At 32.6% G+C, this 24,264-nt stretch overlaps 2 protein-coding genes across 5 annotated transcripts in view; one reads left to right on the forward strand and one right to left on the reverse strand.

The window, feature by feature from the left end:
* Positions 1-15,876, forward strand: part of LOC123675685 (guanine nucleotide-releasing factor 2) — a 32,833-nt gene extending 16,957 nt beyond the window's left edge. For 3 of the 4 annotated variants that reach the window (XM_045611140.1, XM_045611138.1, XM_045611141.1), the window contains exons 2-15: positions 1,806-2,097; positions 2,685-2,949; positions 4,554-4,807; positions 5,124-5,252; positions 5,316-5,485; positions 5,574-6,056; positions 6,646-6,765; positions 7,438-7,657; positions 8,499-8,851; positions 11,100-11,268; positions 11,380-11,742; positions 11,896-12,174; positions 12,235-12,366; positions 12,425-15,876. In XM_045611140.1, coding sequence (XP_045467096.1) covers positions 1,806-2,097; positions 2,685-2,949; positions 4,554-4,807; positions 5,124-5,252; positions 5,316-5,485; positions 5,574-6,056; positions 6,646-6,765; positions 7,438-7,657; positions 8,499-8,851; positions 11,100-11,268; positions 11,380-11,742; positions 11,896-12,174; positions 12,235-12,366; positions 12,425-12,554 — 3,359 coding nt within the window. In that variant the 3' untranslated portion in view covers positions 12,555-15,876. The remainder of the gene's footprint in view (positions 1-1,805; positions 2,098-2,684; positions 2,950-4,553; positions 4,808-5,123; positions 5,253-5,315; positions 5,486-5,573; positions 6,057-6,645; positions 6,766-7,437; positions 7,658-8,498; positions 8,852-11,099; positions 11,269-11,379; positions 11,743-11,895; positions 12,175-12,234; positions 12,367-12,424) is intronic. The other variant, XM_045611139.1, reaches the window with a different exon arrangement.
* Positions 15,877-16,356: 480 nt separating this feature from the next.
* LOC123675688 (ubiquitin-conjugating enzyme E2 Z-like) lies at positions 16,357-23,618 on the reverse strand. The gene is made up of 7 exons (XM_045611143.1): positions 23,594-23,618; positions 19,726-19,831; positions 19,386-19,646; positions 19,169-19,280; positions 18,718-18,927; positions 18,494-18,665; positions 16,357-16,588 (listed from the first exon to the last, which is right to left on the reverse strand). The coding sequence occupies exons 2-7, from the start codon at positions 19,818-19,820 to the stop codon at positions 16,413-16,415; spliced, it is 1,026 nt and encodes a 341-aa protein (XP_045467099.1). The 5' UTR covers positions 19,821-19,831; positions 23,594-23,618; the 3' UTR covers positions 16,357-16,412.
* Positions 23,619-24,264: the final 646 nt, after the last annotated feature.

Genomic DNA, 24,264 nt, shown 5'->3' on the forward strand with positions numbered 1-24,264 from the left:
AACTATGATTCATCCCTTTTCCATCACTGAGTAGTTGAAGTGATGGCATTTATTGGCATATTTTTTTACCAATGGAGTTGTGCAAACAAAATGAGAAAGCCACCTTCTAGGTTTTTGCGTTTTTATTTACAAAAAATTCGTTATTTTTTTTATTAAGAAACTATTCCTTTTACGAACACTTCAAAAATTTTCCAATGAATCGTTTTGTTAGACACATATTTTTGAATTGAGAAAATAGTTTCGTTAAAAAGTTGTGTTTAAAAATGAAATAGGGGTTCATCTCTTTAAAGATGACAACAAAATGAAAAAGTTTCATAAGCCTGCCCACAAAATGCCTTTCCTTCAAATCTTCAGCAATTTCAAGAAACAAAATTTTTTTTGGAGCGTGTAACTTTCCAAACGAAAGACCCAAGAACTTTTATTCACATGAAAGAAACTTTCAATTTTCGACTGGAACTCACCCACTTAAAACTTTCGTACACCCTGTATAATCATTTTTGAAGCGGTCCTAACAGTTTTCATTTTATGTATTTTTGAGAATGCCATTCGGAATCTAAGAAAAAATGATTCTGTATTCGAATCCCGCCGATAGGAATGTATTTTTGTATGTGTATATTGTTATTCATTGTATTTTTTTTTTTAATTGATATATTTCACGATAAAAGAGGGTGTAATAAACCATACAATAAAGTAGATTTTTCATTCTTTCATATAATATTATTTATAGACATAGTTAAAAACTATTAATCAATAGAAATAATATGAAATGTCTATGGAACCATTTTTGTCCCAAACCGAATACCCAGCCTAAACTCCATCAAAATTGGACACTAGTACAATGCTAAATAGAGTTGAAAGAATGTCACCAATATGAATACAGAATACACTACATATCAGCAAATGTTGAATCATTTATTACCCGATCCCAATATGCTCTGTCAGTGTGACGTCACACACCGCCATTTTTGGTTCTCCTGTCAGTGTTCGGAATCCAAACAAATAAATTGTCATTCAAATTAGTACGGTGTCGTTGAAGGAATTGACTTATTTTCATAAATAAGAGTATTTGAGGAACGATTTCAGTATTAATTGATAGACAGAAAGAACGAGGTTAATACCAGTAAGTTTGAATCCTGTATCATTCCCCAGATTTTGTAAAAAGCCGTATTTTTTAGTTGAACTTCAAGTTCGAACTTACTGGCATTAATCTCGTTCCTTCTGTCTATCAATTAATAGTAAAATCGTTCCTTAAATAATCTCATTTATCAATATAAGCCAATTTCTTCAACGACAACGTACTAATTTGATGAATGACAATTTGTTTGTTTGGATTCCGAACACTGACAGCAGAACTAGAATGGCGGTGTATGACGCCATCACTAATAGAGCGTATTCTCCAATTTATCTCTCTCATCAATGTCGGAATCCGAAATTTTGAGTTACTGTAAATTTATATACATTCATGAACAATTACATTCACAAGACTGAAATCACGTTTGCGCCTGCTCAACGCTCATGTATTATCTGTAAAAGCTCAATTTCTATTACGATCATCTACTGTCTACCCTGAACACTCATACCAAATTGAAATCAGATAAGAATTGTGGAACTTAACGATGTCCAGAAGATTGACAGATAGACACAAAATCAAGGGTTTTCGGCAAGGTCTAAAATCAGAGGCCAATAATTTCTTATCCCAAAAGCGGCCACATGAAACAATTAAGCAATTACTGTTAAAATAATAAACAATTCTAATGAATATGATCCAACCTTGTCCAATACCTAACCTATTTTTACCGTTTCAGAAAGCGAAAACACCTCGGCTTCGCCACTGTCCGGTTCCGGTCCTGGAGGTCACAAGGCGTCCTTCAGAAGCACCAAACTCGCTCGCAGGGCGCGCTCCTTCAAGGACGACTTCCTGGGGAAGATATCCCAGATGCGAGGTCCAGTCGGCGGTCAGGGCGTGCGTTCCAACAGCCCAAAGGGGAGGACCTCCAAGATGGACATGATGGAGCATGTGTATCGCGAGAACAAGGGGCCCCTGGAGGAGCTGGACGCACTCTGGAAGCAGATAGAGCCGGCTTTGAAATATTTCAGGTGATTGGCAGTGATTTGGTGAAACTTTTTTTAGCATTTTTAAAATTCTAGATAAGTCTTTTAAATTGAGGCATTTATGTTATACAAATACACGAATTTAAATAGGAAACCTGGTGTTCCCCAGGGATCCGTACTTGGACCTTTATTTTTATGTTGTGCTACAAAAATTCTATACTTAGTGGGATAATTTCAACAAAATTAAAGAGAGGCACTCAAAATGTGCAGTTTTCCATCAAGCGAAGATTACATGGGTAGAAAACGACATCAAATATGTAATTGAGTGACGCGTTTATCAAGTTTAAATTTGCATTAACACTAATTACTCAAATTGAGGAGAATCGCCCCCTGTAGTTTAAGACAGTTACAACATTTTTAAGACATACAGACCCGCAGACAAGCTGAATGTAGCTGCAATGTAGAAATCAGTGTCCAAAGCTACCTTTCCTTCGGTAGACTCAAAAACATAACAAATTATTACTAGGCGTTCTAATTTCAATGCCACGATTAAAAAAATCCACTTCAACGCTTTATAGATTTATAAAATGTTTAGAAAGATCGTAGATTGATTATTGAAATTTCGTTTTCAGGGACATCTTCAAAAAACAAATTTTCCTCATGCTGGCAGGAAATGGCACACTCATTCTAGACAACGTTTGGCACATCAATCTGGCCATCAAGTCATCGGTGGCTGCCGACTCGAATTCTAGCGTTACCTCGGCAACCCAGGGGATGTACCAGAGCGTAGCAAGGTTGATCAAGCTCTGCGATGACGTTCTCATCGATTGCAACGCCGCCGCTTTCGATCCACAGAACGTCGAAGAGGTGGTGTCGCAGGTTGAAAACGCTGTCAAGGTTAGGGTTCTTATCTTGAAACAAGGAATTGATAACGCTTTTGAAGATAAGCTGACGGTAGATTAATATAATATGACTCGGAGAAATATAGGTTAAGAGTGAGATTGTCGCCAGAGGGGGCTAGCGATGGTTTCGCTCTTTTTAGAGCTCCAGCCAAATTGATACGGATGATGTTCAATGGAAGCTGTTTTGGTTATGGTTGATTAACTCTTAACCTAGATTTCTACAAGTCTAACCATCCTTTTAGTATCTATTGTTCATATCGTTTGCACGAAAACATGGTTCTTCTACACTACATCGAGGCAGATTTCGTATTCTGACCTTGAGATACGCCCATACATGAATCATGGTTGTCCAGAAATTGTCCCCAAGGGACTAAGAGTGGCGTATTGTCACACAAGACAAAAAACAAAGCAAAGTGACAAATTAATTTAAAAAAGATTGATAAATTTTCCAGTAAGAGGTATCATTTTGATGAGTATTAAAAAAATAGTATATTTTAAGAGAAACCAATGGATGTTTATTTCATTATAAAAAGAAAGATATGCCATTAACGATGGAAAATTATATCAGCCAAATGGCCGTTATAGCTACGGTTTCAGCACCAAATCCTTTTCATGAAATTTTCCATCAGCAATTCGCACATTTGCGACTGTATGTCCTCGATAACTTCCCAAATTCCATTTTTAAGATCTTGAATAGATTTTTGGTTGGTATAGACCTCATTTTTCACTTGATCCCAAAGAAAAAAGTCTAAAGGTTGTAAATCACAAGATCTCGGTGGCCAATTGTGCTCACCTCTTGCTTGTTTCGTTTGGTAGTGTGTTGTGTGGCACGTAGCGCCGTCTTGTTGAAAATAAACGTCGTCCGCATCAATATTTTTCGATTCCACCATAAATAAAATGTTTAACCATATTTCGGTATGGTTAAATCATATTTTCTAGTAAATAAGGCCCAAACGCATCACCAGTCCAAAAACCGCACCAAATCGGATCATTTTAATGCAAGAAGGCAAGGACCCAAACAACGAAGATACAATGGTTATCGACCAGCTGGCGTTCTTGTGTTAATTGAACCCTAAAAAGCCTTAAGACCGAAATCTTTATGAAAAATACGTTTTAATGTCGTTTTTAGAATGCCCAATTCCTAAGATCGACGATGAATTGACAAACCTAGATTTTCGTCAACACTACGGGCTACAAGAATATCCCCAGTTATTCTTGAGCGACGCACACGGTTTCGATTCTTCACATCACTAACTTGTCCCGACAACTCAAATTTTTCACTGCTGCTGGACGAGAAGGTACTTCGCGACGACCCAAGTGCTTCAGTTTTGTGAACTATGACTGCAAAATTTTCATCATTTTTGTAGTGAATTTCAACAACCTCAGAGGGCTGTTGAATAGTGTATCGTTCCATTTTTAGCAATGTCGTAGTGTTTACTTGTCAAATGTCAACAGATGACATCTTCAAAAGTGACAGCTGACGGTCTATTCAAAATTAAACCTCTCATTGGAAAAAACCTTTTTTTATTAGTAGATATTACTACACATTGTGTAATTCCGATTCTGAGCTAGACAATAACTCATTTAACAATTTTCCAGAACCTGATAGAACTTGCCAAAGAGAAGATCAGCCAGCAGCAAATGAACTACAAAACGGTGCCCAGGTTGTCGTCCTACGGAGTCAGCAATTTGGAAATAAACTCGCAACGAAACTCCCTGCCTGACATTCCTCTAACGCCGCGTGAGAGGGACATCCTTGAGAAGACTTCCAACCACTCGGTTCGCGGCAGTCACAGCACAGAATCTATTTTACAAGATTCGGGGCCACCTCCTAAACCACCACTCCCTGACGGGTAAGGAAATAACACCTTAAAGAAAATATAAATCTTGCACTGGAAAGGATTAATTTCTCCAACCATTAAACTACATTAACTTAAAAAAAAAGAGTAGCAGTGTAGTACTGAATTAATGAAATGAGGTTTTGGCACAATTCTAAAAATTGTAGTCCCGAATAGACTGATCGAAAGGGTGAAATTCATTTTGTGAATTTTTTAACTTAAATTTTGAGTAAAATAATCAAATGTAGAATTTTCCCTGGAAATTTTTTGCTTACTTTCGATAATTTCTTGTCCATGCTGTAAATTTACAATCGGATGTTTTTTGTCCCAGAATAATACGTTCAGATATCACAAGATGCATCACACCACCACCTTTACCGCCAAAGAAAAAAAACAATAGATTGAATCAAATATTGGACGACAGTTTCACCCCAGACAGTTCTCCTTCGATTTTAGAGAGGTAAGCTGAATATATTTAATTATATATTATGTTATGTTCTCTAAACAGATTGGTTTTTCTCAGACTTTCTCTTAGGTCGAAATCCCCTGACGATTCCATATCACTTCTATCTGGTAGCGGTAGCTTAGATTCAATGTTGAATATGTCAAGGGAAGAAGAAGAAATCAAGGCAATCATGGATCCAATTTACGATTATGATAATTCTTTTGAAAATCATTGCTCGGATATTTTCGGTGAGTAAGGAATATTTTCTTTTTTTCCATTCATTTTAATCTAGTATCTATGAAATTTACACTTTGGTAATGCATATTTTTTATGTAGCTTCAAACGGTTCATATAATTCTTGGGAAGAATCTTCACTCAGTTCCAGTATTTCCACTCATGCCAACTTAAATCAAGCTCAGTACGACTATCACAGGCTGTCCAACACTGATTCTGGTATAGTATCGTCGGAGTCTTACAGGTCGTCGTATTATTCGAAAAGAAGCTCCCAACAGAGCACCATCAGCACCCAGCAAGTGTTGAAGAATTCTGTTAATTTGTCTAGTGAAATGGTGAAATCTGAGAGCTACACCAATAGTTTGAGTGAACCATCAGTATATCATTTAAGTGTCAAAAGTCAGAACCAGAAAACGAGTAGTAGTAGTTCCATAGTGTCTACGACCACTCAGTTCAGTTTGGGAAAGGATGAAAATGATCTGACAACTAGCAGTACTATTTCTCCGCCACCTCTACCACAGAAAACTAAGAAGAAACAGGAAAGACAACCGTCTCCTTATGATAATGTACCTGAAGGTAATATGGGTGAGTATTACTATGAGAAATAGGCTATTTGACATGCTCGTGGATTTTAGAAACGATATACATTGGTTTCACAAAAGTTGAAAAAGTTATTACATCTGCAAAAAAAAAAGCGCCTAAAACAAAAGAAAATCCGGTTTTGTTATCGTTATGAGAAATGGACTGGATTTTTCTACATTAAAATATGCTAGTTATTTGAGATATTGAATAAATTTATTTCATATATAGAAAGACCATTGAAAGCTTAGGGCAATTGAACAACATTGAATTCTAACCTCAAACAGACTGTTACACATATTAAAAATATAATTAATTGAAGTGATCTTGTTCAACTGTTGCAACTGTAATTTGGAGGACTCTTTGAATTTTACTTTTTTGATTACTAGTTTATGAGAGATTTATACGAATTGAAAATATCCACGTTTTATGTGACCAATATTCTTTACTGAATACCTTGAAAGATCAAATAATCATTTATGTAAGAAAGAATTTAGCTTATAATAGGATTGACAAACTATTGATGTGATTTGATTAGAATCATCTGTAAACCTGATTCTTCAATGCATTTCCTGATAGTTTGTTTTTTCATTAGAGGGTGAAGTGCTTGTTACCTGTCGAATGCATCAATCTCATCAGAGCTTGAGCAGTGTTATATCCAGTACTGAAGAAGACGGTTCAAAGCCACCTCCGTTACCAATTAAGAAAAGACACAGTAAGTTATTGCCTTTTCAATGAGTTGATTGTAAAGCACATTTTTTGATGAATTATTGGAAAGGAATCCTAACCTCCATGATTCAAAAATATTCAACAGTTGAACTATATTAGGTAATTTTCCCTTTAGTATTCCAATCGGTGGCTTACTCTGGTAAGTGAGCTACTACAAGGATATCTGTTGGTCTATCATCTCTCTTTTTCCATTGTTGTAGTTCCTTTGATTTGTATGAAAAGCATAACATGATTAATAATTTTCAGTAGAAATCAAGTGGAGTTCATTAAAAGAGTAATATTTAAAGAGCCAAAATTTTTACTTTCATAATGATTCGCAGTTTTATCAACTTTTTAAACTCTGATTAGAAAGATGATCACTACTTGATGTAAACAATAATTCATTTCAGTATAATGATAATATTAAATGAATAACTTCTCTGCAAACTAATAAAAGGAACTACTTGATATAATATTCACAGCTGAGTCTCTGTCAATGTGTTAATTTCAATTGAATCTTCCTTATTCAGAAGCTTTTGTACCTCATATTCGACATGATCACATCAATATTAATTTCATGAATGCAAGTGTTGAACGATATTAGCATGACTTTATAACCATCCTTCGGTTTACTTCATACCCTTAACAAAGAGAAAAATGTTTATTGTTTCTGTTTCAGTAATGGCATACATGGAAATGTTTGGCAATTGCCAGTCAAATGACAACGATCAAGATTTCATGAGACATTCTGTACACATGACTCATGCCCAACATTGGGTTCAACAAAGCAGTACACCAGGATTACCAACAACACAGTCTTGTTCTTTTAGTCAAATTTCAAATTGTAGTTCGCTGTCGCAGTCACACACTTTGTCCATACCATCAACAGAATCTCAGAGGTGAGTGAGAAGAATATATTAAACCTTTTATAGAGAATAATTATTGATTGAATGCATGTTGCACAATGTGATTAATTGTTCTCAATAACAAATCTGTCAAAGAAAATATACAGGTTGTACTATATGTACAATATGTAGATACTAGATGTCAAAAGAATAGTAATTTACGTAACAAGTCCGGAAAATAGGGTTTTTTTGGACGAATAGACAAAATTCCAGGACGAGCGTAAGCGAGTCCTGGAAGTCTGTGAGTCCAAAAAAACCATTTTCGGGCGTGTTGCGTACAATATTTTTTCGGCAACCAAGTAGAATAACACTATCGCTATGCTGCTTTCCATATTTTATTGCGATTGCGATCAAAAAACATGCAAATTTTTGACAACTAATTCCATATGAACTGTCAGCCGTTATCTCGATTGCTATGGATTCTATGATTCTTTTCCGGCCTAGTCCGGGAAGTACGTACTTTCCGGACTAGGCCGGGAAATGCTACTTTCTCAGAGAAAAAGCGTCCGGGAAGTGAGCACTTCCCGGACGGTTGCCGAAAAACACTTTTTTCTTTAACATTTTTTTCCGATTCGGCATAAAGTTCTCATAATAAGTTATGCCACATTTGTAAACCTTCACACTGAAGCTCTTTCAAGCAAAAGGTAAACCACTTCAAGCTTGTAAAGGTTTGACATGCATCTTCAATCAGTTATTATCGTTGTTTATTTCGTTTCGTACAAAAGTTACCCATTTAACTTTTCATTTTCATCTAACATAACGATAAAAAATTATTAGTACAAATTAAAATTCATCTCAGATAAATATTTTATTTTATCTAAACCAATTTTTATAGTCGGACACCTTCTCCTACAATATCGACCAACTGCGTTCCACCAGCTTTGCCACCGAAACAACGTCCAAGAATTAGTTCTAGTAAATCACCACCTCCATCGCCCACTTCGACGGAGGTCAAAAGTATCGAAACCGCCAAAGTACTGCCCGATCTTCTGGAGCATACCGTAAATGCCGACACCCTACCCGAGAAGGAAAATGAAGAAGTCAACATATGCGACATAGACTTGATGGAGAAATTAACCGTTGACGAATATCTTGTGTTCAAAAAGCCAGAGGAAGAAGGCCCTGATATCAGAGGGGGTTCTATTGACGCCCTTATCATACAAGCGACCAAAGCCACAAAGAATGGAGGTGAGTTGAGAGTTTTGAGTATTTTAGTACGCAGGGGCGGCTCGTTTGATAAGGCATCTAAAGCTGCACCTCACCGGTATTTTTACATAGCCGTTAAAATTACGCTTGATTAAGTTGCCACTCACGTACCGGCGACCTGTCGATCAGAACTGTCGATGAAATCGACAGTCCAGAGTTTTGAGTGCTCCTTACCTGGCCAGCTCTACCATTTCGTCTGTAATTTTCTACTTTGAGCCGGGGTGGTCTCAAACGATAAGGTTCGACTTACTGGTGGCGAATCTGTGGTAAAATTCAGTACGATCCTGCCGTAAACACGATAAATCTCGATTGGAAAAATCGGGGTAGATTCGTATCTCAAATGTCGAATAAGTTCGTTAATAGGCAAAATCCTACTAGAGATTCCGTAAATTTGGTCGTTCTAAATTTTTTTCTCCTGTAAATTTAAACAATTGAACACTTTTTTCCTGACCTCAAAACCGAAGGAGTTGAAGTCAGAGCATTCCTCATTTTTTGTCTTTTAAAATTGCCCACTTCCGAAAGATCTGAAGTGAATGTTTGGAGAGAAATTCACGATTACGGACAGGTCATTGATCGTCAGATATTGATCTTCAGGTCCGGTCGTTCGATTCAATCGTATTGTGTATAGTGCATTTCAGATTTTCATCATCAGGTCAAATTGATTGGAGCTAGAAGCTGGACAAAACCCTTTTCGTCACGTACAGGCTTACGCTTATATGTTTATACCCTGTAGCTTACAGAATAAACCATTTTATTATTATTATTATTATCATTGAAATTGTACAAAATTCACACAATATAGTTTGACAATTCGGAAATTATGAGCCGCCACTGTATTTTAGTCTGATATTATACTTTTTATTTTGAATTTTCTGACTATCAACCGATATTCCAAAATGTATTGGCAAGACTTAATTTTACTACTTCTAGAATTTTCATGATGTTACTTATTTAATCCATCAGTCATGTTCATCTGCCTTTAATTATTTTTGCTGCTAATTATGGTTACAGAAGAAATGGAGACCGGTATGTGAAGATATAGTGACCCCCTAAAACAATATACTGGTTTCTCTCACTATAGATTCTTATCCCCACTTCTCACTCTCCTACTCGAATTAAACTATATGCATGTATTTTTATTTTCAATTCTCTAGTACACTTTAGATGAAAACAAGTGATGAAAGTTCATAGGTTCATGAGTTGATAGAGTTATTTCATATACCCTGAAATGCACTTGCAGATTACACTCAAAAATAATATGACATTTTTTAATCAGAAATTAACCTCGAAAAAATTACTACACTTTTTTGCCTTGTACTTATTTTCTCAAACCATATGAAGGTTTCCATTTGAAGTGCATGTTATTCCAAAACAATTCCACCCAAAACGGAAATAAAACAATTCCAAGATTGAATATTCATTCCATTTATTGACTTAATTCTTCAACCTAACCTAACCATTCTATTCTAACAATCTTCAAATTTCGTTTAATTTGTTCAACACTAGAAAACTACTTAGACTTGATCAGAAACAGTGGCGGCTCGTGACTTAGTGAGTAGGGTACTAGGGATCTAAATGGTTAATTAAACAGTTCACTTTGAAATGGGAGGGACAATAACTACAAATAATGCTCAATGGATTCTACTTCATCTCTATATGAGATTGTGGTCCTCACCAATAGGGTTTGTTTTCTGCGAACCAGTTTTTTTATTTTACTTCTATTTTCACATTCTTATGTTTTATAAACATGCCGAGAAAGTTACATATATTATTTTCATAACTGATGAATTTATAAGGAAGGCTGAATCCCATTGCCCTACCCCCAACAGCCGCCATTGTTCTGAAATATCTATATGTTATCAGGGTGACCCTTAAAGTTGTGCTTCAAATTCAACTATAGATTATTTTCATTTTATTTTCCCACATTTGGCTCAGGTAAATGTTATAAGCATTAAATTGTTTCAGAATGTGCTAATGCATTCGTCTCAATTTTTACACCACCGAGAGAACATAGGATCATGGTGAACATGTTATATAATTTATTTGAATGAATATTATTCATATTAGTTATAAAAACCACTAAAAATCATTTCATTGTGTAATGTACAACTTTCAGGACACCTTGTATAAGAACATGATCAATTCTTAGGAATACATGCATGGGTGTAAATTATAATTAAGATTTTGTCTTTTGTATTTGCATTTACTATTATTTTTTATTTTGTTACAGTTTTCACATATCAAGAAGCTTTCTTGACCACCTATCGTACATTTATCACACCGTTCGACCTTATTTGTAAATTGATTAGAAGATACAATTTTTTCTACTACAAGACAGAGAAAAGGCCAAGATCAAGAGAAGCCTTTGCCCTCATGGTTAGAGTAGTTAGCGATTTAACGTAAGTGTATATACTCTACAATAACGGAAGCGTTATTTACATCCACCACTTCTAATGTAATTGAGTTTACAATATCCCAGAGACAGTCTAACGATATTGTATTTCGTACAGGTCTATAGATTTAGAAGAAGAACTTCAACATAAGCTCATGAACTTTGTTCAACAACTCATATCATGTGGAGAATTAACTTTAGCTAAAGCATTAAGGGTAAAGCATTTAGAACGCCACGAGGCCAAACAAAGAAACATGCAGGGTATGAGCAATATACTGACCAGTATTTCCTTGACGCCAAGAACTTTGACATTGTTGGATTTCAAATCGGAGCAGATAGCCGAACAGATGACTCTGCTCGATGCGGAATTATTTATGAAGATAGAAATTCCCGAAGTATTGATTTGGGCGCAAGAACAGAATGAGGAACGAAGTCCCAATCTCACTCTGTTCACCGAACATTTCAATAAAATGTCCTACTGGTATGTACAATGATGTTTTTCTACAATATTCAACTCACAGGCACTCTCAAAAATCATTTGACACCTTTGAATTTTCCTAGTTGGGAATAAGGGAATTATTGGCTTCATATCATTCCCGAAGGAACTCATTAATATATTTTTTTTTTATTACAGGGCGAGAACGAAAATTCTTCAAATGAATAACAAGGAAACAAGAGAGAAATATTTCTTGAAATTCATTAAGATAATGAAACATTTGAGAAAAATCAATAATTTTAATTCTTACCTTGCCCTGCTGTCAGCCCTAGATTCTGCGCCCATACGTAGATTGGAGTGGCAGAAGCATGTACAGGAGGGATTGAAAGAGTACTGTGCTCTTATTGACAGTTCCTCAAGTTTCAGGGCTTATCGACAGGCTTTGGCTGAGACTCAACCTCCCTGCATACCATACATGTAATTTATTCTTCTGATTGATGTTTTGCTTAATTCTACTAATTGCATTTGTTGTTTCAGAGGATTAGTACTTCAAGATCTAACATTTGTTCATATTGGAAATAACAATCTTCTGCCTGATGGAATGATAAATTTCTCTAAGAGGTGGCAACAGTTCAATATAGTTGAAAATATGAAAAAATTCAAAAAATGGTGAGTTTTCTTTTAGTTTCGTTTCATACCGCAGACTTGAACTTTTTTTATATTTTAGTACATATTCGTTCAAGAAAAATGAGAGAATTATTCAATTTTTCGAAAATTTCGATGATATAATACCAGAAGATGCAATGTGGCAACTCTCTGAATCCATCAAACCTAGGGGTGGCAAAAAGACTACATAATATGCGAAAAAACTTATGAAATTATTTATTTAACACACCTATTTTTTGTCACTGGAAAATTGGTCTATCTTGTTTTACACAAGTACATATATGATTTACCTCCAAAATCTTGCACACAATACACTGCTCCAAGAAATGAACGCATTTCTTGAATGATTTTAAATATTTTATTTTTGTGGAATCTCAGACATTTCATTGATCATTAATGATGGAGGAGCTGAGAACAACTACTTTTTTCGTTTCTCCAATTTTCTCATTCACTAGCTGAAAAGAAGTCAATAGTGTATTTTCAGCCCTATTTCAGTAACCTACTTTTGAAGAGACTTTCATATGTATTTCATAAACACACTTTGCAAGTGTACTTTGAAATAAATACCTCAAAATTTATATACACTTTATATAATCTCTTTATTTCAAAATTGGATTCTGTTGCTTTCATTTCTTAGAGCAATGTATAATTTGCTGGTTATTTCAAAACGTCAAATGCCAACATGGTAGGTATGAAAACAATTTCATTAGATATTTTTGATCGATGAAACTATTCTGTGATCTGTTTGAATTTTGTAGTCTATGATGATGAAAAGATAACTGTCAAATAATGATCTAATAATACATAGATGCGTGATCTAAAATGATTCAATGATCCGTTAGTTCGATATGTTCAACCAATCAAAACATCTGTTGGTTGGGCCTCTAGTCACGAGGTGTAAACATCGTGCGTTTCACCTTTTTGTTAGAGTTTATCCTCTCTCTCTCTCTCTCTCTCTCTCTCTCTATTCACTATCTACTTATTAAAAGATCATTGTTGTCAAACAATGCTATTGAGGCTACAACAGGAAAGGCTAGAGATAGGGATTAGTTCAAAAGCAAAGTAATTTATCCTCATATCTAAATGTTTGGAAAATATCTTATGTTTCCAAATGCAGTCTCAATAAAGTACTTTAAAGATTATCTATCAACGAACTAGCAGGGTTGCCAATTAGTGAGTATTTCGATCGGTTGTGAGAAAAAAAAAGAATTCCGAAATTTTCTACAAATTCAATTCATAAAATGTTGGTATTGGTGAAAGATTGTATTATTGTGGAAGTCTTTTCTATTGATATCTATTTTTTCATGATATAATGTCAATGTCATCGTTTTTATCCCAACTCTTCTAGGCCACTGAGAAACGTCTCAGTAGCCTAAATCTCTTGTAAAAATTTTATTGAAATGTTTTACTCGAATTTCGTCACAAGATGTCTAATGAAAATCGATAATTAACGCGCCAAATATTAATCGACTTAAGAATAAACTTTTCAGTACTGAAATTCAACTTATGAATAATTTTAAAGTTTTGTATGTAATTTGTTAGTTCTGCCGGCAACTCTGCAAAAGAACAATCGTTCATAAACTTTCTATTTGAAGGGAATGATCGGAAAAGTCAATATTTTCAGAAATTAGAAAAAATTTATCTATGAGTGTTAAAATTCTTAAAAAAAATCTTTGAATATGCCATTATCATTTCTGTGAAATCTAGAAACAACGAAATTTTTTTGGAATTACAAATGATAGACTCATAATTTTCAATTATAGCGAGTTAAATGCTTGAAGAGGGTGAATTGGAAAGAAAAAAGGTTCTATATATACATGTGGGTTGTTTAACATGAAGATTTTGAATTTATTCAAGCTGAATAGTAAAATAATCTTATGAATAGATGTAATAGTAAATTTGAATTCTTATTCACAGTAATTCATTTATTTTTATCTATGTATTATTCTTGTATTTAAAATGTATCCTCATTCCTAACACATATGAATTACTGTATTCAATGAAAATTTTCTTTTTCAATTTTTAAGTTGACAGATAAGTGTGTCTGTTGTGGTTTATTCTTAGCACTATGTATGCTTTAAAAAGACTGATCTTTCTTAGTAATTTTCATTCTGACAAAGTCAACTTATCATTACAGAAGACCATGAACTATTTTTGAGATATTTTTCTGATTTTATTATCAGAATTACTATCTTGAGAACATAGGATTTGATGTTTGTTCTATAATACTATAGTATTTTAGCACTTCTTCCAAACATTCTGAAAATAAATGTTAGTCCATATACTCAGATCCCAAGATGGTGGAAATTTCTGAAACACTTGTAATTGTGAATCATTTAGTTTCAAAGTTTCGTTGAGGTGCTTATTCAAGTACCAACGACCCATCGAATTGATCTTAAGCACTCTACATATTATACAATTTAATTGAATGACTGAACCTGAAGACCGAAATCGGATAGCAGGTGATCTGAGATAGCGAGTTTCTGTACAAGTTCAGGTCATATTTGGACATGGGAAATTTTGGAAAACAAATAATTACTTCAAAAATCGTAACATGATCTGAAAATAGACAAGTCACCTATACATGAGTAGGCACCTTTACTACTTCATGAGAACCTTCAAATTTATGGGACCACTATATTTTATATTGCGAAATATTTGATTTACTACTTGAATTAATCAGCAAAAGGAATATGTCTAGGCTTTGTTTTTTCATCATAAATAATGCACTAATCGTGGGATCTGAAGTCAAGAGGTAGTTGAATGTTTTAAGCTAATAATTGTTAGTGAGGAGTAACATATAGCTGGCCTAATTACAGATAAGATTAAGTAAATTTCTTCATTCTCAAACAGCCACGGCTGTAGCTTCTTGTCGTTCAACACTTGAATGCAATATATTTACACAAATGTGTCTTTTGATGTGGCTGGATTTGTAATACGACGTTGCGGTTTAATTTTTATATAAGCATACAAAAATTTATAGCATTCAGTTTTTGAGGAATATCTGTTTATATAGCTTTAAGACATGTTTTGAATTAAATTTTGCGACATCGTTGATTACTGAAACTTTCTTGCCATGTTTCAGTGCAATGCAATAGTGAAATTCTTAAAAATAATCTTTAGCAACATCCCTTTTGCTCATTCATTGCTCTGTATGTAAGCATCCAAGTCACATACTTTCTGTGATTGTTTTCTTTTTATATTTTATTGTTGTGATTTTTACTACTATGAATGCAATTTTTATTTAAGGTGTGAGATTTGAAAGAGAATTTTAATTACCATCTTCATTTATACAAAATGCCATTATCTACAATTTGTGCCATTTTAGGTTGTAAAATGTTTAACTTTTTGTGCAAGTATTACCTTCTAATAATTGTTTTATTTATTCATATTTTTTGTAAATAAATGTGTATCATATGTGCACATGAGATAATTGTAATTTTTGGTATTTGCTTTAATAATACATACTATCAGTAGTGTGTAAAATGTACCTAATTAAAGCAATGAAAACTATTCTGATTTGTTTTTTTTATTTTTTCCATCAGTATAAGTCTCCTCCTCATAAACCTTTTAAAAAATAATTTATATCGTAATGTTAATTTGTAGCCAACATTTGCGAACTTTGCATTTCCTATATTAAATCAAAAACTTGGGACAATTAAACCTTGATTTCTAATCTCAAAGATTTCGCTCCTATAACACTATAATGAATAAAAGTAATCTATTTATAGAAATACTACTGAATGATAATAGTTTTATCAACCTTACACCAAAATAATCTTCACGAAAGAAAAACGCTGAATCCATAATAAAAATAAACGCTTTCTTTTCACACTTGATTGTTTACATATCCATTAAAACTGCATGTAGGCGGCCTCTTTTTTCATTTTAAATATTCATTCGAATTGAATCACTCGAGAGGATTTTTGATTATTGGTCAAATAGATTATTTTTTCTTCGACTCAATTATGTTAAAAGAGAATAACTACAACATTGTTTCAATAAAAGTTATATTCCATAAAATAATCTGTCATTCAATTCTTTGGGAATCATTCTGAATCATCTAGTTCAGGTTTTGAACTATCTAGTTCAGGTTCTGAACTATCATTTGAGTTTGCTTCTTCGTCATTATCATCACTTGATTCTTCAGAACTGTACTCCTCGTAAAAATTGTCCGCTTCAGTATATAATTTCTCGTCACTGCCACACTTGAGGAATTCGTGAACTGTGGAAAGAATGTTAAAAAAATATGAGAGCATATGCAAAAAAAAAACTGAAGATAAAAAATTTCCATCCAAATAAATATGACATATACGCAACAAAATTATAAAATACAAAGACATTTTTACACACCATTTTCAAATAGATTGTTGCTTGTTGATAAATTCAAATTGCTATGTTAGTGATGTTCTGTACTCAGACACCGTACAACCATTAAGCTGCAAATCCTTTTCAATGCATGTATGAAAAAGATATTAAAATTCATTGATGAAGTGGAGGAACTCGCACAATGGATCAATAAACATTACAGTTGATTTATTGTTCAGCAAAAACCAATTACATAAATAATTAAGTAACCACATGCTAAAAAGTATAAGATTAATTTAGTCTTATGAATTACACTCAAAACCTTTAGGTTCAGAAAAGTACAAAGGACTTACTTGAATATGGACCTTATTCTCAAACTAATTGAATAATTCTCTACCTGAGGGTTAATAACTCCACATAGAGTTGAGTTCTTATTTTAAATTAACTGTAACTAAAATGAAGATCCAAAATTTTCTTGAATACCCAAATAAACTAATATACAACATTAAAAGGTTCTAAACATTTGTACAATAAACCTACTAAACATGAAATTTTCAGCTGTAATGATCTACTGTCTGTTGTGAAACATCAAGATTATGTTCGACTGTAAATTTGTAATCAATATTGCACAACAGTCTCTCGGTTTGTATATGGTTCTTTCACACATAACTTACAATAATGTTGGAAGTTTTGAATGATTATACTGTAGATATAAAAAATTGAATTGCTTGATTTTCATTGGCAGGGATTATTTTTCATTTGATTCACATCACTCGTACATATTATTATACTCATTCTGTACTGTGATATTTATTATTCATCTAAATCAATTTATATCTTATAATCATTATCTAATTTTTCAATATGAAATATCTGAATATAAATAAACAAAAAACCATTTGAATTTTCACCAACTTCACTTAAATCTCTGCATATTTTGCTAATGCCTTGGCTTCTTTAGGAATAAGTACGCTTTAACTAACTCAACATTGAAAATCTGTTAAAGTAAATAACAAACTAAAAGGAAGTTCTGTTCAATCTCTTCCTAATGGAGAGTATAGATAGAAAGCGTTGAAATAAAAATTCAACAACAGTTTAACAGTTATTTCCTAGAAATAGATTAAATAAAAGTTATGATAACCGTCATACAACTTAATAGCTGTAATTAGCATAATGTATCTTTTAAACCCTAAAGGATATAAACATGGTTTTAATTTATAGATAGCTTAAATGTTTAAATACCTGAAGAAGGGAATATTAGAGAAATATGTCGTGAGCTAAATTAAGTTTGTAAAAATCACAGTTCTATTTTTGTTTATTTATAATTACTATGAATTCCCACCAAGGCCATGCAAATTGAAAACTTATATTTGTTAGATTCAGTTCCAGATTAAAAATACTACATACTTACAATCATATAAACTGAAATATATAAATTAATTGACAATGATAACATTTGCGAACTAAAATCAACTTGTCCAAGTATTTATTTAATTAACAAAACTACTTTCTTGAAACCATCATTTAAAGTTTTCAATGGGCCAGCATACTTTGATTATTTTGAAAATTTGCTTCTTTCATCATCGACATTTTTGAGTATCAAGTCCCCATAATACATTATATTGGGAGAATTCTTGATTAACCAAAAACATGCAATATACACATGCAACCCCTTTATGTTAGTAAAAAAAATTGGTGCAATTTGTACCAATCAATTTTGGACAATCAATTTTTACTACTACAAAATACAATATAAAAAATACTGATTCAATATCAATCCAGAAATTGTCTGAGGTATATCATACAATCCTCATTTTTTTACCATTTTTTTCATCAATATTATCTTCTTCATCTTCTTTATAGTCTGATCCATCGCCATCACTAGACACTTCTTTCACCACCTTCTTGTTAGTTAATCTCTCCTTTATTTCATTCAATTTTGTTAACAGTTCTTTGAAATTATATTTAACAGTCACATTGTGATTCAAAGGATCCTAGAAAGTAAAATGTTAAGTCTGTAACCAATTATAATGATAATGCACATACCTTATACTTCATTCCATCTAGATTCATGTGTTTCGTGCAAATCTCAGTGTAAACATCAAAATACTGTAAAAATGTTCTTTCTATGATAGGCAGAAATTCCACTGGAATATTCAATTCACATTCATTCTCTACCATACCAATTACTGCTACTCTTAGGGTTTCATAAGTTATCATCTCAGCATATTGAGATGGTTCACCTAGATTACGCAACTGTAATTTGAAACAAAATGTTAAACTTAATAATAGATTATTGAATTATTTATAATAATAATAATAACAATAATCTTTATTCACAGAAATATTAGTACAAAAGTGAATAATTTAACCCAACATTTACATTTTTAATTAAAAGTGAATTAAACCTGATAACAAAGAAATTCTTGAAAAGAAACAAAAATTTATTCTTAATAAGTCAAGGAGAATATTTTGTTTCATTTCATATAGAACTTACCTTTTCATATCCAGGTTCATTTTCAATTGGATTATCATTCATTAGACTCTGAATTGAAATTAACAAAGATGAGATTTGTTGAGCAGGAGTCCAACCAGGCCCTTCCCATGTGCTATATAATACAGCAAGATTAATTATCATTATTATCAGAGAAAAGAATAACAATCTTTACTAACACAGTTGGTAGCAGCTGATAAGAAAAAAGAAAGATTTTTACCCTATAGTACTTAGGCATACTTTGCCATTTGCATAAATATTTGGATTGAATCTAACTCTTCCAGCATCTGTTGTCATAAATCTAACTTTAGGTGGTTGTATAGGAAAATCATAAGGACATCTTAAATAAAAGTAAAAAATCCCGCCTTCGTATGGAGTATCCATAGGTCCTATAATAAGAGCATGAACATTACGTATGTCAGATTCACTTGCAGTTGCAAATATTCCTGGCGGAGGGTCTCGGTATAATGACATCAAATCCCTGTAATATTAAAAAAAATGAAAGACATTAATGTATGACAATAATATAAAAAATTTAAAGATGATAAGAAAATTCTTACTTTTTGATTCGCAATGAAGCTGACGGAAGAAGAGGGGGCTCAGAACTCGCTTTTGAATAAGGGTCCCAACTGACCATTGGACCTGCTGAAGCCATTTCTACTAAATCTAGAAAAACATAGTAATCAATAGAAATGTATGATTTATGAATTCTCAGTTGCAAGTTAAATTCAAATAATTACATACGTATCAATTATTATCTTTTTGCTCACCAAAATTATTTGAAAACCATTTTTGATGAGTCAAAAAATGATATACTACACACATTGGTTATTTTAAAAGAGAAATAACAATAATTTTACATTTATATGTAAACTGTCAATGAATGTAATGATTCAGAAACTGCAAAAGAGACGACTAGATTGTTTTCGAATTAACCAAACATGTTTACAATTCAATGTTGATTGAGAAATAGTTAAAAAATAATTTCTCTGTATCACTTACCTTTAGATATCAATACAAAACAACAAAATATAACAATAATTTGCTTAAAAAATTAAAACATGATTTGTTTATGTAGGGGAAAACATAAGACAAGAACATAAAAGATTTCAACATTTTGACATTTCGATTACTTCTTGATGCATAGAATAAGCAGGCGCTTTTCTTATTAGAGAATGTCTTTACGGAAATTCAGATAAAGGATCAACTAAGCAGGTTTTTCTACTTTCTATTAATTTATTGAAGGAAATTATCAGAGGAAAGTTTTATTTGTCACAGAATGCTTTTTGAATTATTCCAGAAGCAAGTCTAATCTTTATATAGCACCACCTACGGAAGGAAAGAGAAGTTTGGCCAATCTTCGCTTAGACAAATTTGAATGTACAGGCGTAAATTTTAATAATAAGGCAAAATATTATCTCAGGTTATCCGAGAATACGGTTCATTCAAATTTAAAAGGAAACAATATATTCTTAAAGTTTTATTGTTTGTGTTATCTTACATATCTGCTGAAGAATTATTATTACTTATAAAAATGTATTCATATAATATTTCTTTATATTCTATCAAATAAATAATTTTGAATACACATATACATTCCAAAGCGTTTGGATTACACATATGTAGATGAAGATTTGTTCAAAGTTTGGATGGATGTAGCCCAAAGGCGTACCCAGGGGGGTTTAAGGACGAATATCATCCATATAATTGAATCAACGAATTTAGCGGTTATATCAAAGGGCTCAATCATTATTTATATACGGGCTATAAATGCCAAATTGATGCAAACAATCGCTTAAAAATTAATGAGATCCCGAAGTAAGATCTCGGAACTACCTACTCGAATTGAATTCCTGATAGCAATTTCTCCAATTTTTTAGGACCTTAAAGTAAATAAAAATATCATATAATATTTAATTATCCCTTTGTCGGATTCCATTTGTCACTACGATTTTCAGTATTTTCACTCACAAAGATAGGTCATTAGGTTTAGTATATTCTGTTACCTATTTTAGAGTGGATCATGTGAAATTTTTCTATTCGTGTTTAACTTTTAATGTGTTGCCTGATCTAAAAACTAATCAGAATCTCATTATGAGTAGGCAAACTTCTTCAAAAGGAAAATTGATGCAGGCGAATCTTCAAATTTTTCGCGTTTGAATACAACAGCCGACATGCGAAAAATCAATCTCAAGAAATGTCTGTAATTTCAAGGGACTTGGAAACGAGTTACCAAAATTTTTTTTCCATTATAACTCTTTATCCGTCACTCATGAAGCAAACTTTCTTTTGATGTCTATTTGCTGCGAAAATTGGAATGGATTAGGTATTGCAAGATAAATAAAAACAAGATATATAGACTTTATTTCAAAAAGTAGTTATGACCTGCAAGTATAAGAATGATCATGTTGAACTCGATATTTCGAAAAAGACTGAGGAACATAATCTACTCTTATACTTCTTGGTTTTAACAAGTTATTATAATCAGAAGGCAATAGTAGGACTTCACAAACTTGGAAGTTTAAACCGTCTGTCAATGGTATAGTTGTGCATACTTTTTTCCAGGACAATAATTGAGAAGGTTTTGTGGGACAATTGAAATTGATTTTAAGATTGTCGTTAGATGAATTGGGAGAATAGAAATTTAAGCAACTATAAGAATGGTCATGTCGAATCTGAAAGCTCAATGGAGACCGAGGAACAGAGTTTATATTTAGTTTTGTTGGTTTTGAGGGGTTATTAAAATCAGAAGACATAAAATGATCTGCACATATGTGAAGATTTGAGCAGTCTGTAGATGGACTAATTGAGCAGGCTTTTTTCCAGGCCAATAATTGACAAGGATTTCTGGGAAAATTGAAAAATCTAATTTCATTTTTTTTCTTTGATGAATTGCGGAAACAGGAATTCAAACAATATGGATACTTGCATCTGAATTTGATTCGATTAGATGTAGGAGCACTCCCTGTGGTTTCGGACATATTATTAAACTTGAAAAATAATATGGGGAAAATCGCAGACAAATTATGTTGTAATTCTTATTTCTCACTTTCACAGATTACGCTATATCTATCAACTAATACTACTGAGCATAAACAATTAATTAATTTCAAGTTCCTCTTGGTTTCTAAAGTCACTCAAAAACTGTTATTATGATCTTCTTCTCGTAGTGTTTTGCAATAGGAAATTTCCCACAATTGATTTTAACTAATTAACAGTCTTGATTCTAAGTACTGAAGCTTCAGGATTTTTGGAATTCCAATCCCAGGATTCATTTGCTGAAAATCATCATTGTTGAAGGCTATAAACTTCAGTATGAATTAAGATATCTAAAAGCGGTATAGCGAGGCAATAGAGTCAAAGATAAGTTATAATGCCCTTGGCAGCCAAGGGAAAGTAACAAGAATGGAACAATACAATACAGAAAAAGAATAAAATCTTAGGATGGTTAGGGATGCTTATAGAAATTATTATGCTACTTTTAATTATAAAACATACAACCAACATCCACAGTTTGACACTAAAAATTGCATCATATGTGTTGAGGAGAAAACATTTAAGAGGCATGACATATAATTTTCAGTTCATGATAAGAAAAACCAAACTCTTGTCCCCTTTTTGCAGATGACCACCCAATTGGCGAAATTACTTTAAACAAGTAAGATTTAAGAAAGAACAGCTATCACTTTTCACATTTGTTCAAGTTATAGTAGCAGCTAAACAATACAATTCCGGAAACATTGGCTGTAATCCTCTACAAGTTTCACAATGGGAAGGTTTCTTCATAGACCTAATAATGGATATTAGGTCTATGGGTTTCTTGCAGTTGAGGTTAGAATCACATTAATATTCACAGGTAACTCCTACATTTCATTGTATGATATAACAGACATAAGCATTTAGAAATGGAAATGGTTAGAAACCCATTAAATATATGCTAAATATTTTAGGAGACGTACATTGAAAAGAAATCGAACATGTTCCCAAAGGAGATTTAGTTGTGAAGTCAGTTATTCTATGTGCTAAAATTTACAAACGAAGACAGATGTGTTTGGGGATGTACCTTTGTCTTGTTGAACATCCTCTGTAGTATCAGAGGGAATTACCATCTGTTACTTCACTATTCACATTGATTTTGTTGTTGGAATAATTAGCTTGATATGCTGTTGAGTAATACCTGTTTGTTTGAATTTTTTCTACAAACATCATAAATATCTAGATTAAAGATAGATTATTGGTGTATATGAGAGGCTCAATAAAAACATAAAAAAATCTCTGATTAGCTCAACAATGTTTTCCTCATTTGAAAGGTTAATACCCGATTGTGTACCCCCGGAATTCTGTACCGTAAAATATGCTTTATTAATTGGTTATGCAAAATTAAATTTCAAATTGAAAATACTGTAATGAAGCTTAATTTACACTTACCAAGTTTATAATGTTTCTTATTAAGAAACTTACGACATCAAAATTCGATAATCCTTTCGAAAAATTATTTATTTAAAAAATCATTTTCAGGTTATATGTTCATAGATCAATAAAAAAAAATTAGTTTGTCTATGGGTGATATGGTCTATGCAGTTCTAATTGATTATATTTAGTATTCTGTGTTGTTTATGATAATCACAGAATCCTTAATTGATTAATTGACCATATTCAGCGTCGCCATATTGAAATGCGACAATACCAACTACCCAGGGTTCTCAACATCGAATAACGAAAGTTACTAATTAGTAACTTTCGTTATTCGATGTTGAGAGAAATTTCTCAGCCCCGCGAAAGTTTAAATGAGAATATTTGTAAAATGCATTCCAAAGTCGTTAACCAAAATTAATAAGATTTTATTTTACTTACTTTAAACATCTATCTAAATATCTGCTGATACACATTTTCTAGTTTGCCTCACTTTATGAATATCTTTTTATTTTATTTTATGAGAAGACTGAAAAATTATTTATTTATTTCATATTGTTTTTGTTTATTTTTTTTATTAATTCTATTTAATAATATTACTAGTTAGAAAGTGTTGAGTTTTTGTTTGAGAGGGATTAAAGTTTTGATTTTTTTAGTAGGATGTTTCATTTCATTTTATCTTTATA

The sequence above is a fragment of the Harmonia axyridis genome, chromosome 3, assembly GCF_914767665.1.
Source record: "Harmonia axyridis chromosome 3, icHarAxyr1.1, whole genome shotgun sequence".
NCBI lineage: Eukaryota > Metazoa > Arthropoda > Insecta > Coleoptera > Coccinellidae > Harmonia > Harmonia axyridis.

What these genes read in the sequence shown, in the direction of transcription:
- LOC123675688 (XM_045611143.1), bottom strand. Translation starts at nt 19,820, where the DNA reads ATGGCTTCAGCAGGTCCAATGGTCAGTTGGGACCCTTATTCAAAAGCG. An exon ending in ATGAACCTGGATATGAAAAG is followed by an intron (nt 18,928 to 19,168) that starts GTAAGTTCTATA and finishes TTCAAATTACAG; the next exon opens with TTGCGTAATCTAGGTGAACC. An exon ending in TAATATTGATGAAAAAAATG is followed by an intron (nt 16,589 to 18,493) that starts GTAAAAAAATGA and finishes TTCTTTCCACAG; the next exon opens with TTCACGAATTCCTCAAGTGT.